Source organism: Ornithorhynchus anatinus, chromosome 6 (genome assembly GCF_004115215.2).
Source record: "Ornithorhynchus anatinus isolate Pmale09 chromosome 6, mOrnAna1.pri.v4, whole genome shotgun sequence".
NCBI classification, from domain to species: domain Eukaryota; kingdom Metazoa; phylum Chordata; class Mammalia; order Monotremata; family Ornithorhynchidae; genus Ornithorhynchus; species Ornithorhynchus anatinus.
This window is the reverse complement of record NC_041733.1, coordinates 1,740,962-1,756,510: the sequence shown is the minus strand read 5'-3', so window position 1 is coordinate 1,756,510 and position 15,549 is coordinate 1,740,962. Positions and strand designations below refer to the sequence as shown.

The window sequence follows — 15,549 nt, the reverse complement described above, 5'->3', positions numbered from 1 at the left end:
GTGGTGTGCTCCCTTCCGAGACGGGAAGTTAGTCGATTGTATTTATTGAGCACCTATTATGTGCAGAGCACAGTACTGAGGGCTTGGGAGAGTACAATGTAACAGACACATTCCCTGCCCACAAAGGACTTACAGTCTAGAGGAGGAGTGGGTCAAGGGGGAAAGAAAACTTTCATATTGGGGTACAGATTTTCATTGTGCCCATGAGCGGTAAGAGCCGTAGCAGGCCGATGCATAGACTGTTAATTCATTGTCATATTTACCGAGCACTGACTGTGTGCAGAGCGCTGTACTAAGCGCTTGGGAGAGTACAGTGCAACAGTAAACAGACACGTTCCACACCGACAGTGAGCTTACAGTCCAGAAGGGATAAAGACAGACAATAATATAAACATATTACAGATCTGTATATAAGGGAGAGGTACATAAGATCTGTACAGAAGTGTGCATTAGAAAAGCAGCGTGGCTCAGTGGAAAGAGCATGTGCTTAGGAATCAGAGGTAATGGGTTCTAATCCTGGCTCCGCCACCTGTGTGACTTTGGGCAAGTCGCTTCACTTCTCTGGGCCTCAGTTCCCTCATCTGTAAAATGGGGGTGACGACTGTGAGCCTCATGTGGTACAACCTAATTACCCTGAATCTCCCCCAGCGCTTAGAGCAGTGCTCGGCACATAGTAAGCGCCTACCAAATGCCAACATTATTATTATTATTATTATTATAAGTGCTGTGCGGGTGAGTAAAGGGAGCAAGTCAGGGTGACACGGGGGGTAGGAGAAAAGGAAAGGGCTGGGGGGGGGGGGGCGTAGTCAGGGAAGGCCTCCTGGAGTAGATGTGCCTTCGGGAAGGCTTTGAAGGAGGGGAGAGTGACGATGTGTCCGATTTGAGGAGGGAGGGCATTCCAGGACAGAGGCAGGACCTGGGTGCCGGAAGTGCAGCAGGGGTCGCCCCCGGGGGGCTCGAGGAAGGGAGGCTGGGCTGAGGTGCCAACCAGGTGTGGGGCGACCCCCCCCCACCCTCTCCCGATGCCCTCAGGGGAGGCCTAGCGGGCCAACAGGACTCTCTTTCATTGCCACGGGAACGTGAAGAGAGCACCGCGCGGGCGGCTCGCTGCAGGCTTGCCCTAGGCCTTTTCAGAATCTTCTCAGGGCAGTTTTGTCCTCCAACCCCTCTCCCGTCCCATCGAGCATATGACTTCTTATTCATTCATTCACCGATCCGTATCTATTGAGCGCCTCCCGTGTGCAGAGCACTGTACTAAGCATTTGGAAAGTACAATTCGGCGACAGGGACAACCCCTGCCCACAACGGTAATAATGATAATAATGTTGGTATTTGTTAAGCGCTTACTATGTGCCGAGCACTGTTCTAAGCGCTGGGGTAGACATAGGGGAATCGGGTCGTCCCACGTGGGGCTCACAGTCTTAATCCCCATTTTACAGATGAGGGAACTGAGGCCCAGAGAAGTTAAGCGACTCGCCCACAGTCACACAGCCGACAAGTGGCGGAGCTGGGATTCGAACTCATGAGCCCTGACTCCAAAGCCCGTGCTCTTTCCACTGAGCCACGCTGCTTCTCCATCTGCCGTCGAGAGGAGGAAGCGGACAGTTGAATGGCCTCCCCGAGTGCCTTTCCGCACAGAGCCGGAACCGTTGCAAGGAACGGAATTTGGGAATCCAACGCCTGGGGCCACCAGGATGGGGAGAAGAACGTTTGTCGGCCTCTGTATTCGGCGGGGGCTTGGGGTCGTGGTCCAGACCCTCGTTTGCCCTCCCCCACGCAGGTCGTGGCCTCCCCCCTCGCCGAGATGTGTTGTTCCAAGGTGCCAGCGTAAGCATTTTATGGGGCAAGAGTAGTTTTCTTTTTTTAGGGTATCGATTCATGGCTTATAACGGGCCCAACACTGTTCCAAGAGCTGGGATAGACTCTAGTCAATCAGGATGGCCACGGTCCCTGTCCCCCGTGGGACTCATAATCTAAGTAAGAGGGAGAAAGACAGGAGAACTGAGGGAAAGAGAAGTTAAGTGACCCGCTCAAGGTCACACAGCCAACAGTTAGTGGCAGAGATGGGATTAGAACCCAGGTCCTCCGACTCCCAGGCCTGTGCTCTTTCCGTTCAGGCCGTGCTGTAGTTGGTAGTGGTATCTATTTAGTCTCCATTGAGTGGAACACTGTACTGAAAGCTTGAGCCCCCACGTGGGACGGGTACCGCCTCCAACCCGACAGCCTCGTATCCATCTACCCTGGCGCTTAGGAAAGTGTTTGACACGGAGTAAGCGTCTAGCAGACGTCATTGTCGTCATTATTATTGCTCTGCGATAACTTGCAATAACAGGTAATGACTTGTCAGCATCCCGTCGTTCGAAGCCCCGGCTGTCTGCTTTTCGTGCTTTTCCAGAGAAAGCTCATTTCGCCTCTTCCAGCTTCCTTCCTCTGTTGTTTTCCCAAATTGCTCTAATGGAAGGGTTTTCGTCTCACCCACCCATAGTACGCTGTCAGCTACCGAGGCATCGTAACTCAGTGACCTAAACACGATTTAGGGCTTATAAACTAAATCTGGGGGCGATTAAAATCCAGTCTCGCCTCTAACTCGCTCTGCTCCTTTGTGGTGAGTCATTTAAGCTCTCTCTTTCCGTCTCCTCGTCGTTAAGACAGGATCGTCATTTCCATACCTTGCATGGGTGGTGTGTTGCTTTATTAAAACAATTAGGAATCGGCTGGAAAATGCCGTTTCTATAAGGCTCGCGAAGCGCTTTTCCGGTTCGAAAGCCATCGCCCCGGGCGGTACGTGGTAGCGCCCCGAGCCCCGAACGATTCCTTCCGAATAGGTAGTCTCACCCTGTGGGGGGGGAAGCGGGGTGTCAGGTGGGTGGAAAGTTTCCTTTTTCTTGCTGCCTCACCGACCCGTCTGATCAAAAGGAACCTAGGCCCCCGTGGAATTCGTCAGGGGGAAAAAAAACCTGGCCCTTTCCCCAGAATTCCGGTCCCCGGAGAAGGATCGTTTGTCCTGGGAGAAGCCTCTGCCCATCGGCTCAAGATGGACGCCCGATCAATCGGTTCCCGGCAGTTCAGTCCGCGATCTTTCCGCCTCCCCCCCCAGCTGGCCACCGTCCCCCCTCCCGTCCGTCCCCCGAGCCGAGCGCGAGGCCGACGTCTCCGAACGGATGGGGCGCGTTGTGCTCCGTCATAAAGGCCACCGGGGCGAAATGGAGATCTCTCCTTTGGTTCCCTGGGGTTTCGGTCGGGCCGAGCGCAGGCCCGCCGCGTCGCTCACGGTTACGCCGATGAACATATCCTTCCTGCCTCCCCCGCTTCTCTCTGATAGTCTCGTGTGTCGCCCGTTGAGCTCACCCTTCAGAGGAGGGGAAGGGGAGGGTGAGAGAGCGTACGGTTGTCGGGACCCGTCTTGTCTTTTGCGGTCGAGTCGTCTCCGACCCCGAGCGCCTCCCTGGACACGTCTCTCCCGGGACGCCCCACCCTCCATCGGCAGTCGGACCGGTGGCGGATCCGTAGAGTTTTCCTGGTAAAAATCCGGAAGCGGTTTACCGTCCGTCGCCTCCTTCCGCGCGGTAAGCTTGAGTCTCGGCCCTCGACTCTCTCCCGTGCCGCTGCTGCCCGACACGGGGGAGTTTTGACTCGTAGCAGACTGCCTTCGTCTCGCCAGCCACCGCCCGGGCCAGGAGTGGAGTGGATATGCCTCCGCTCGACTCTCGCTCCCGTAGCCGTAGAGGATTGGAAACTCTCCAGGTGCCGTCCTGAGATGGGGGTCACTACCCGGCGTGGCTCAGTGGGAAGAGCCGGGGCCTCGGAGTCAGAGGTCGTGGGTTCGATTCCCGGCTCTGCCGCTTGTCACCCGTGTGACTGTGGGCAAGTCACTTCTCTGTGCCTCAGTTACCACATCTGTAAAATGGGGATTAACTGTGAGCCTCACGTGAGACAACCTGATGACCCTGTATCTCCCCCAGGGCTTAGAACAGTGCTCTGCACATAGTAAGCGCTTAACAGATACCAACATTATTATTATTATCATCGTTATTATTACCCGGACCCCCCTAAAATCCCGTCTCTTCCGGAAAGACTTCCCCGATTAACCCCTCATCTCCCCACCCCGTTCCCGTCGGCCTCGCGTACGCTCTCGGGTCTGTACTCCTCGAGCGCTTTGAAATTCACCCCATCCCCGGTCCCACAGCATTTAAGTCCAGTCCCTGGGATGATAATTGTGACATCTGTTAAGCCCTTACCGTGTGCCGGGCACTGTACTAAGCGCTGGGGTGGATAAAAGCAAATGGGGTTAGACACGGTCTCCGTCCCACGTGGGGCTCGCCGTCTCAATCCCCAGTTGACGGATGAGGTAACCGAGGCCCCGTAGACTGGCTCAAGGTCACACAGCAGACAAGTGGCAGAGCCAGGATTAGAACCCGTGACTTTCTGCCTCCCAGGCCCATGCTCTCTCCACTTAGTACAGTGCTAAGGGCTTAGTGCAGTGCTTTGCACACAGTCAGCGCTAAATAAATATGATTAATAGAGTGCTATGTTCTATTCTGTGAATTGCTCTCGTCTCTAAAGTCCCTATATTCTGGCGCTTCTCCCGTCCATCTTCTATTTTAACATCTGTCTCTCTGGCTTGACTGTCCATCCACTCTACCCCACTGTACTCTCCCAAGTGCTCAGTACAGTGCTCATCGTGGCCTAGCGGAAAGAGCGCCGGCCTGGGAGTCAGAGGACCGGTATTCTAATCCTGGCTCTGCCGTTCACCTGCTGCCGATCCTTGGACAAGTCACTTCACTTCTCTGTGCCTCAGTCCCCTCATCTGCAAAATGGGGATTCCGTACCCGTTCTCCCTCCTACTTGGGCTGTGAGCCCCGTGTGGGATCTGATTTATCTTTTATCTACCCCAGAGCTTAGAATAGCGCATGGTATTTAGTCAGTGCCTAGCAACTATTATTATTATTTGTGCTCTTTGAACAGTGAGCGCTCAGTGAGTACCAAAAGTAATAAAAATAAAAATAATAATTGTGGGGAAGAGGCGTGACCTAGCGGATGGATGGAGCGGATGGGAATCAGGAGGGCCCTAATCCCGGCTCCACCATGTCTGCTGAGTGACTTTGGCCAAGTCACCTAACTGCTCTGTGCCTCAGTTACCTCATCTGTAAAATGGGGATTAAGTCTGCGGGCCCCATGCAGGTCAGGGACGGTCCAGCCCGATTCGCTCCTGTCCACCCCAGCTCTTATTACAGTGTCTGGCACATAGTAAATGCTTAGCGAATACCACAGCAACTAGAAGCAGCGTGGCTCAGTGGAAAGAGCCTGGGCTTGGGAGTCAGAGGTCAGGGGTTCGAATCCCTGCTCCGCCACTTGTCGTCAGCTGTGTGACCGTGGGCAAGTCACTTAGCTTCTCGGTGCCTCAGTACCTCATCTGTAAAATGGGGATGAAGACAGCCTCACATGGGACAACCTGATTACCCTGTATCTACCCCAGCACTGAGAACTGTGTGCTCTGCACATAGTAAGCGCTTGACAAATACCAACATTATTATTATTATTATTATTATTGTCACCTAACTTCTCTGTTCCTCAGTTCCCTCGTCCGTGAAGTGGGGGTTAAGATCGTGAGCCCCACGTGGGACATGGATTGTGTCCAACCTGAATAGCTTGGCTCTGCCCCAGCGATCAGTGCAGTGCCTGGCACTTAGTAAGCGCTTAACGAATACCATTTAAGAAAAAAAAAGCAGTGTTGGCATGTGTGGCGGGGTAAATCAGAACTAGACCCACCCAGTTTCTTAATCACTGAGGATAATGGACTTTCGAAACACTGGGCGTCCACACGATTAACGAATTGACGGAGGATGGGGAATCCCCAGGGTTTCAAAAGAGGCACGATGTCTGATGGAGGTGAATCGCGAGGAGATGTCACTAACACCTTTCGTCAGGCACCTTGGACCAGGTGATGTTTGGAAAGCATTTAAGGATGGCTCCTTCTCCCGGCCCCCCACCCTGGGTCCAGGGCTGGGATGTTCGAACAGCTCCGCCATTAAGAGCTTTACGGTGTGCTAAGTGGCTTTCCCCATGCAAGAAGGACAGGTCTGAGTCTCATGCCAATCACTGGGGCGTCTCTGATGGCCTGTCACTAATAATCATTGGAGCGTTCGTTAGGCGCTTGCTACGCGCCGGGCACCATGCTAAGCGCTGGGGCCGATCCTAGATCGTCCTGTCGGACGCAGTCCCTGTCCCCACACGGGGCTTCCAGTCCACAGAGTCCAAGTTGAGTCGGAAAAAGAGAAACCCTGGGCTCTGGATTTTTCAGCGTTACCTTTTGAACACAACCTGGTTTCCGTACGTCTGAACCGAGTCGTCGAAGTAGAGAAGCGGCCCGGCCTAGCGGACAGAGCCCGGGCCTGGGAGTCAGAAGGACCTGGGTCTAAGCCCCGGTCCGCCGCTCGTCTGCTGTGTGATCCGGGGCGAAGTCGGTCGATGTTTTTGGTGCCTCCGTTCTCCCTCATCTGTAAAATGGGGATTAAGACCGGGAGCCCTATGTGGGGCAGGGATTGTGTCGAACCTCATTAGCATGTATCCACACCACTGCTTAGAACAGTACCTGTACTGTACAGTACTATTATTAAGTGAGTGATCTCAGACTGCAATACAGAATGTTTTTGTCACTCGGGCATTAAGCTGTCGTGGTACTTAAGCATCAAGAGATAATAATAATAATAATAATAATGGTATTTGTTAAGCACTTATTATGTGCCAAGCGCTGTTCTAAGCAGTGGGGTAGATACAAGGTAATCAGGTTGTCCCACGTGGGGCTCACAGTCTTCATCCCCATTTTGCAGATGAGGGAACTGAGGCACAGAGAAGTAAAGTGACTTGCCCACGAAAGTCTGACTCCCAAGCCCGGGCTCTTTCCACTAAGCCGTGCTGCGATACTCGAGGGGCAACGTGGCCTGGTATAAAGAGCCCGGGCCTGGAAGTCAGGGGATCTAGGTTCTAATCCTGGCTCCGCCACTTGCCTGCCGGACGACCTTGGGCAAGTCATTGAGCTTCTCTAAACCTCAGTGTTCTCACCTGTAAAATGGAGATTCGATACCTGTTCTCCCTTCCCCTTAGACTGAGAGCCCCATGTGGACCAGGGACTGTGTTCAACCTGATTATCTTGCATCTACCCCAGCACCTCGTACAGTGCTTGGCACATAGTAAGCGCTTAACAAATGCTGCAATTTTTTTTTAATAGTGGTGATGTTTACTGAACGCTCCCTGGTTGCACTGTACTAAGCGCCCGAAGCCCGAGCAATGCGTATTGGGAATTCATTTTGAGGGGAAGGTTTAATTAATGGACTGTTAACTCTAAAATGAGGTACTCTCCTACTTACATTGCTCAATAAGAAAAATCACATCTCAGGACTTCCCTCACCAAAGGGGTGGGACCTTAAGATGTTAAGTGTTAGGCAGCCCTTTTTGAAGTCTAAAGGAGAAATAAAATGCAGCCGATCAGTGGTATTTATTGAGTGCTTACTGTGTGCAGAGCATGTACGAAGCACTTCGTGGCGTATAACAGAGTCGATAGACACGTTTCCTGCCCGCAGCGAGCTTCCAATCTAGAGGGAGAGTGGTAAATCTCGTGCAAGCGCTTGTAAGTAAATGACATTTAAAAAGAGATGGGTGTTTTTGATTCCCTCTTAGTTTGATTAGATTAGAGATTTGTTGTTAGTTTTCCCTACAGAGTTTGCGAATGAACGGCAGGCTTGAGCTGCATTTTGGATTGGACTGCGGTGATCAGTCGATCACTGGTATTTATTGAGCGACTACTGTGTGCAGAGCCCCGTACCAAGCGCTTGGGAGAGTCCAGTACAGCAGGGTCGGTAGACACGTTCGCTGTCCGCATGGGGTTTAAAGTCTAGAGGACGATGTAGCTTTGGACACTTCTATATTTTCTCTCTCTCTCTCTCTCTTTCTTTTTATTTCTCTCTCTCTCTCTCGGACAGCCATTTAGGCTGGTGTTTTTAACCCCGTTACAGCCTACAATTCTAAGGAGATCTCAAAATCTGCATCAGAGGTGTTAATCCCCGATAACCCACCACTTGGATTTCCTTAAACCAGAAAGCTCGATACGTAAGAGAAGATAAATGTTTTACGCAAGGCCTAATGGCTTCCACAAGGTACCGGTTTGTCAGACTTCTTCCCCGGCGAGTTATGCTGTCAAACTCGATCGCTGACTCCTCACTCCTATTTTATCCAGACATCAAGGGGAAGTCCGGCTTATTAGATCCCAACTGGAGAGTTACGCATCGACTCGCTACGATGAAATCTAACCAGAACCAACTGTTGGCTCTCTTTTTGGGCAGCAGCTATTGTGAATTACAAGAGTCTAGCATAGATATTTTGGATAAAGCTTCAGTAGTAACATCGGAGTGGAACGCCCCCGGGTGCAACACGCCGCACAAAATGCTTGGGGGAAAAAGCGGTAGGAGCGCAGGACGTTCTCCCTCCTCACAGTCATTCAGCCGGTGGTTTTTGTTGAGCGCTTCCTGTGTGCAGAGTGCTGTACTAAGCGCCGGGGGAGAGTACGGTACGACAGAGTTGGCAGATACGGTCCCTGCCGACGACGAGCAGACGTCAGAAATTCACCGTCGGCTGGTGGAATGTGCACTTGGGTGTGCAAGTCGACATGAGCTTTGCGGGGATTATGAATCCACAGCAGCAGGGTGGCCTAGTGGAAAGAGCACGGGGTGGGAGTCAGGAAACCTGGCTTTTCAATCCTATTTCTGTGTCTGTTTCTACTCTTCTGTAAAATGGGGATTAAATTCCCATCCTCCCTTCCCTTTAGACTGCGAATCCCATGTGGGACAGGGGCTGTGTCACATCTGCATATATTTTATCGCCCTCAGTGCTTAGTACAGGGCTTTGCAAAGATCACAGTTGTTCTTCTTTGTATTATTATTGGGGCGGGGATGCTCCATCTGATTATCTGGTATTTCTCCCAGTGTTTTTCAAAGTGCTTTGGTGGTAATAATAATAATAATAATTATGATGGTGTTTGTTAAGCGCTTACTATGTGTCAAGCGCTGTTCTCGGGTGGATACAGACTAATCAGATTGGACACCGTCCCCGTCCAACATGGGTCTCACAGTCTTAATCCCCATTTTACAGACGAGGGAACTGAGGCTCAGAGAAGTGAAGTGACTTGCCCGAGGTCACCCGGCGGACAAGCGGCAGAGCTGGGATTAGAACCCAGGTCCTTCTGGCTCCCAGGCCTGTGCTCTAGCCACTAGGTCATGCTGCTTCGGCGCTGATATATTTCATTATTATTATTAAGTGCTAATGGCGACTGTTGGGTTGGCAGGGCTTGGGGCGATGACAGTCATCGGAGAAGGCTCTTCGGGACAGGTGGGAGATTACCTAATATTTTGGTGGCATTTGCTTACTTTATCAGTGCTTAATGTGTAATTAACAGTGGAAAAATGATCCGAGCCGTCTGGAATAGCACCGTGAGGTTTTAGGAATGCTACGGACCTAGAGGTTTTTGAAGCCTCATTTTCCGGTAGCTCCAGGGGACCTTTCCGCTTGCAGCTTCAGACCGGGGGTTTGGTCGAAAAGGTGATGAGGAAGGCGTGATCCGCGAGCGATCGAAATAACAAGTGGCATAGACCGATCGTGGTGGTTGTCGGCTCAGCCAGCTCTGCCGGGCCAAGGGTTTTAGGAGAATCCGATGGGGCTTCTCCACCTGGGGTCAGCCGGCCGCGACCGACCGACGGCCCCGTCGTCTGCCCTCCTCCCTCTTCCCCGCCTCCTTCCTCCTGCCCCTCCCCGTCCTCCTCCTCTGTCCTTCGACATAAACAAGGCGACCCTAAGCGACGCTTCAGTGGCAGAGACCAGCCCTGTGCCCATCCATCGAGGGTCCGGGCAAGGGCCGTGGCCAGGTTGGGGACGAGCCGGCCGGGACCGCGGAGGTACGAGGCGGAACTGGCGGCGGGAGCGGCCGGGAGGAGAGGAGGACGACCCTTCGGTCGGGTGGAGGGACGTCAGCCGGCCGTTATCGGGGAGTCTCCACGCCCCGCGGAGAGGCGGCGAGGGCCCCGCCCGGCGTTGACCTCCCCTCCGCCGCCGGGATCTCGAAAGGCTCCCGGTTGAGCGGCCGGAGGACAGGACCGATGAGTCCTCGGAGGGGAGTGTCGACGGCGGGACGCCAGCGGTGGCGACCGAGGTGATCAACGGGGGTTGAAGGCAGAAGGAGTGACGTTTCCCCCAATCCCTCTTCCTCCCCACCAGAAGAGTCTTGGGTCTTGCGTCCGGGCGTTATATGGTGGAATTGAGAATCAACTTCTCCGTCCACACACTTAATTGGCGGGGGGTGGGGAAGGGTCTGAGCAGGGTATTTTTGTCCTGGTTACTCAGTCTTCATTTTTTTCCCCCTCTCTTACAGCTGAATGGTCTTAAAATGGTGGATGAGCCCATGGAAGAAGGGGAGCCGTATCCCTATCAGGTAAGGATGTTGACAATCTCTTCAATCTTCTTGCCCTTGGGTCTTTTCCCTTTGGGGATTTGGTATTCCCTCCCCCAACTCCTCAGCCCCACGGCACTTACGTCCAGATCCGTGGTTTAATAATAATGTCGGTATTTGTTAAGCGCTTACTTTGTGCAGAGCACTGTTCTAAGCGATGGGGTAGACACAGGGTAATCACGTTGTCCCACGTGAGGCTCACGGTTAATCCCCATTTTCCAGATGAGGTAACTGAGGCCCAGAGAAGTGAAGTGACTCGCCCACAGTCACACGGCTGACAAGTGGCGGAGCCGGGATTCGAACCCATGACCTCTGACTCCCAAGCCCGGGCTCTTTCCACTGAGCCACGCTGCTTCTCCGAGGTCTAATGTCTGGCTCCCCTTCCCGGCCGGCAGCTCACTGTGGACAGGGATCACATCTACCGGCTCGGACGTGTCGTAGTCTCCCCAGCGCTCGGTACAGTGCTCTGCACACGGTAAGCGCTCAGTGAATCCCGTGGATCGTTTGTTCCGAGTCAACCCTCGCAGTGAGGTTTTCATTGAGCGGCCGGTAAGCGGCCTCGCCGTACGGGAGACGACTCTGTCGGCGGCGGGAGTGTACTTGCCGAGCGGGTTAGGGCGGGGACTGGGGAGGCGCCTACTACATCATTCCTCCGTTCTCATCCCTTAGCCCCGGCCCCCTCCCCCGGCTCGAAAGAGCCTGTCGTAGAAGGAGACCTCTCCTCCCTTGCCGTGGCCACGGTTCCGGTGCCCGCGGCCGGCTTTCCCCCGTACGGTTCTGCCAGCTGAAAGGGGGGACCAAGCCGGGGGGGGGGGGGGGGTCGAAGCGCTTCGCCAAACCGAAGCCAGAAGAGCCCTGGCGAGGCTGGGGGTATCTAAAGGGCTACTCTCGGGTGTTCCCCGGGGGGCGGTGGGGCGTCGTTGACTTGTGTAGACATCGAGAGGCACACATCTATCGAAAGGGCCTTCTAACGCGAGGGATCGCAACGTACGGCAGGACGCGTTCGGGGCCTCTCACGCTATTTTCCGGGTTTTCGTCCATGCTCAGGGGAACCGTCCCCACCAGCAGCCGTTTGCTCATAATAATAATAACGATGTCGGTATTTAAGCGCTTACTACGTGCAGAGCGCTGTTGTAAGTGCCGGGGTAGATACAGGGTGATCGGGTCGTCCCACGTGAGGCTCACAGTTAATCCCCATGTTCCAGATGAGGGAGCGGAGGCACAGAGAAGTGAAGAGGCTCGCCCACAGTCACACAGCTGACAAGCGGCAGAGGCGGGATTCGAACCCGTGACCTCTGACTCCCAAGCCCGGGCTCTTTCCACTGAGCCGCTTCTCATTGAGACCAGGGGTTGTCTCGGTTGCCTCGTTCCTCAGTCTGCATTTCCGCGGCGCAGCCGGTTCTCCGACCGAACGGCTCTTCATCCCGAGCGCTGTCAGGCCACGGCCGGGAGCCCTTCCCGGGTGCTTCCCGACCGGGATTTAGGATGGGAGGGATTTTCTGGCCCTTCCGCCGTCCCCTGGCCTCCGAGGCTACAGTGTTTCCAGCGCCCGGGCGAGGGGCAAGTGTTAGCGTCGGAGATCCCCGCCGGTCACCTGACGAAAGACGGCCACCCGGACGGGCCTCTTCGCGGTATTTATTGAGCGCTTGCCGTGTGCAGAGCACCGTGCGGAGCCGAGTGCAGAGCACTCGGGAGGCAGCGTGGCTCAGTGGAAAGAGCCTGGTCTTGGGAGTCCGGGGTCACGGGTTCGAATCCCTGCCCTGCCACGGGTCAGCTGTGGGACTGTGGGCGAGTCGCTTGACTTCTCTGTGCCTCAGTGACCTCATCTGTAAAATGGGGATGAAGACTGTGAGCCCCACGTGGGACAATCTGATGACCCTGTATCTCCCCCAGCGCTTAGAACAGCGCTCTGCACGTAGTAAGGGCTTCCCAAATACCAACATCATCATTACTAAGCGCGCGGGAGAGGACGGTACAGCAAGAAGCAGACGCATTCCGTGTCCACAGTGCGTTTGGAGAGCTTGCGTAGAATGGTGGTATTTGTTAACGTTGCTTCCACTGGAGGGGGTGGGAGTGGAGCCCCTCAGGGTGGAGCCACACCTCCGAGCTGGAAACCAGCGGGGCCCGGCTGATCGCCGCCCCTCTGCGGGGCGATCCGGAGAGCTCCGCCGCCTGCCCCTCCGTCATCAGATGCCGAGTCGTTTCCGATCCACAGCGACTCTGCGGGCGTACTTTCTCCCGAACGGCCTACCTTCCGCCAGGCGGTCGTTCCGGTATGTCCGTCCGTGGAGCTTTCTTGGTTAAAACAACAGATACGGAAGTGCTTTCCTATTGCCTTCTTCCTTGCGCCAAAACCTCGAGTTTCCGCCGTGGTCTTCGATCGCCATGTCGATGGCTCGATCGTCCTTGGATTCCCCCCCCCCCCCGCCGCTGGCGCCCAGCACAGCCCAGTCGGCTCCGTCTCCCCGGTTCGGAGGATTTGGGCTCGCCGGTCAGACGTGGCGAGCGGTTGGCTTTGATTTGGTACGAGAAGCAGCGTGGCTCAGTGGAAAGAGCCCGGGCTTTGGAGTCGGAGGTCATGAGTTCGAATCCCAGCTCCGCCGCTTGTCGGCTGTGTGACTTGTGGGCTTCCAGGACTGGGACAAGCCGGGGAGAAGCGGGGGATGGAAGTGGCCGGAAAGCACGCGGGCGAGGAGGAATAGGGGGCTCGCGGGAGAAGAGACTTGCCAGGCGGTGGGCTGGATGCCCCTGTCGGTGTGAAGTGACTGGTCGTCCCTTCATGGAGAAGCAGCGTGGCTTAGTGGCTAGGGCCTGCGAGTCAGAAGGACCTGGGTTCTAATGCTGGCCCTGCCACGTGTCTGTTGCGTGACCTTGGATGAGTCACATAACCTTTTTTTTTTTTTTTTGGCATTTGTTAAGCTCTTACTATGTGGCAAGCACTGTTCTAAGCGCTGGGAGGATACAAGGTGATTCAGGTTGTCCCACATGGGGCTCGCAGTCTTCATCCCCATTTTCCAGACGAGGTCACTGAGGTCCAGAGAAGTGAAGCCACTTAGCCAAAGTCACCCAGCTGGCAAGTGGCGGAGGCGGGAGTCGAACCCATGACCTCTGACTCCCAAGCCCGGGCTCTTTCCACTGAGCCACGCTGCTCCTCTGGGTCTCAGTTCCCTCGTCTGTAAAAATGGGCATTAAGAGTGTGAGCCCAGTGTGGGACAGGGAACTGTATCCCACCTGATTAACTTGTATCCACCCCAGCACTTAGAACAGCGCTTGGCACATAGTAAGTGCGAAACAAGTGCTATAATTATTATTCTGTTCTGTTGGGTGTTGTTTTTTTTAATACCATTAGAGAAGAGGAGGGAAGAGTCGTCATAAACCTGTCAAGTAGTTGCCATGTGCCGATCGCAGGGGCGGTACAGAGATGATTAGACTGTAAGCCCATCAGTGGGCAGGGACTGTCTCCATCTGTGGCCGATTTGTACATTTCAAGCGCTCTGCACATAGTAAGCGCCCAATACATACTATTGAAAGAATGATGAAGCTGGCCCCGGTCCCGTCTGACGTGGAGTTCCGACTCTAGGTGGGAAGCAGAACAGGTAACGAATCTCCATCTCACAGATGAGGAAACTGAGGCCCGGTGAAGTGACCCGCTCAGGTTCTCGCAGCAGGCAGATGGCAGAGCTGGGGTTAGAACCCAGTTCTCCTGGCTCCCGGGCCCGTGCTCTTAGGTAAATAGCCGTAATTTATTTTAATGCCTGTCTGCCCTGCTCGTCAGTCTGTCAGTTGCGTTTGCCGAGTGCTCACTATGTGCAGAGCACTGTACCAAGCGCTGGAGAGAGCACGGTACAACAATAGAAGAGACCCATTCGCTGCCCATAACGGAGCAGTTCATTCAATCATATTTATTGAGCGCTTACTGGGTGCAGAGCGCTCAACTAAGCACTTGGGAGAGTAAAATGCAGCCCTGAAAGACAGATGGGCCGGACGTAGAACATGTCACCAACTCCCTTGTACCATTCTTTCCCAAGTGTTTAGTACAGAGCTGTGGACGTAGTAAGTGCTCAAGAAATACCATTGATCGACTGAGGTCCAGGAGGCCAAACTGCTCCTTTCTCTCCCCTCTTCCTCCCTTGCCTCCATTCCTGCTACACCCAAAAATGCGCCCCAGAGGTTCCAGGGGAAAGTAGCATTGGAGAGCGTGACGGGAGAGACCCTGCGTCGTGGAAATTGCCGCGCTTGCTCCTCACCGTAGGCCGGCCCTCACAGCTTGTCTCAGCTTTATTTCACGCCTCCGAATCTCCTGACTGGACACCATTCGCCACGGCATCTGAACGGGGATGACGGGAAATCCGCTCCCCTCGCCCCACTGCCCTCCCGAGCTTCGTTCTGGTCTTCGTGTTGCCTTGGCGTTTGGTTTCGTCTCTCCGTACGTAGCTCTCTCCAGTCCCCTCGCCCCCTTTTTATTTGTAGTCTGGGACAGCCCCCCAAGGGGCAGGGGCCGTGGCGATTTCATTCATTCAGTAGTATTTATTGAGCACTTACTATGTGCAGAGCACTGTACTAAGCCCTTGGAATGGACAAGTCGGCAACAGATAGAGAGTCCCTGCCCTTGGACGGGCTCACGGTCTGATCGGGGGAGACGGGCAGAGAAGAACGATGGCGATAAATAGAGTCGAGGGGAAGAGCGTCGCATAAAAACAATGGCAAATAAATAGAATCAGGGTGATGTGCATCTCATTAAACAAAATAAATAGGGCGATGAAGATATAGACAGTCGAGCGGACGAGTACGGCGCCGAGGGGGTGGGACGGGAGAGGGGGAGGAGCAGCGGGAAAGGGGGGAGAAGAGGGGCTAGCTGCGCAGAGGTGAAGGAGGAGGGTAGAGGGAGCAGAGGGAAAAGGGGGGAGCTCAGTCTGGGAAGGCCTCTCGGAGGAGGTGAGCTCTAAGTAGGGATTCGAAGAGGGAAAGAGAATCAGATTGTCGGAGGTGAGGAGGGAGGGCGTTCCGGGACCGCGGGAGGACGTGGCCCCGGCGGTCGACGGCGGGACGGGCGA

General features: G+C 54.5%; 1 protein-coding gene across 5 annotated transcripts in view; it reads left to right on the top strand.

Moving 5' to 3' along the window:
• The window catches only part of RPS6KA6 (ribosomal protein S6 kinase A6), a 91,231-nt gene that overhangs the window by 12,192 nt on the left and 63,490 nt on the right, over positions 1-15,549 (top strand). For 4 of the 5 annotated variants that reach the window (XR_003760460.2, XM_039912312.1, XM_029067204.2 and 1 more), the window contains exon 2: positions 10,418-10,477. Coding sequence is in view for 4 of the 5 variants with exons in the window: in XM_039912312.1 (XP_039768246.1) it covers positions 10,418-10,477 (60 nt within the window). In the remaining variant the exon portion in view is untranslated. Of the gene's footprint in view, positions 1-1,757; positions 1,828-10,417; positions 10,478-15,549 lie in introns of those variants that run through there. The other variant, XM_007658814.4, reaches the window with a different exon arrangement.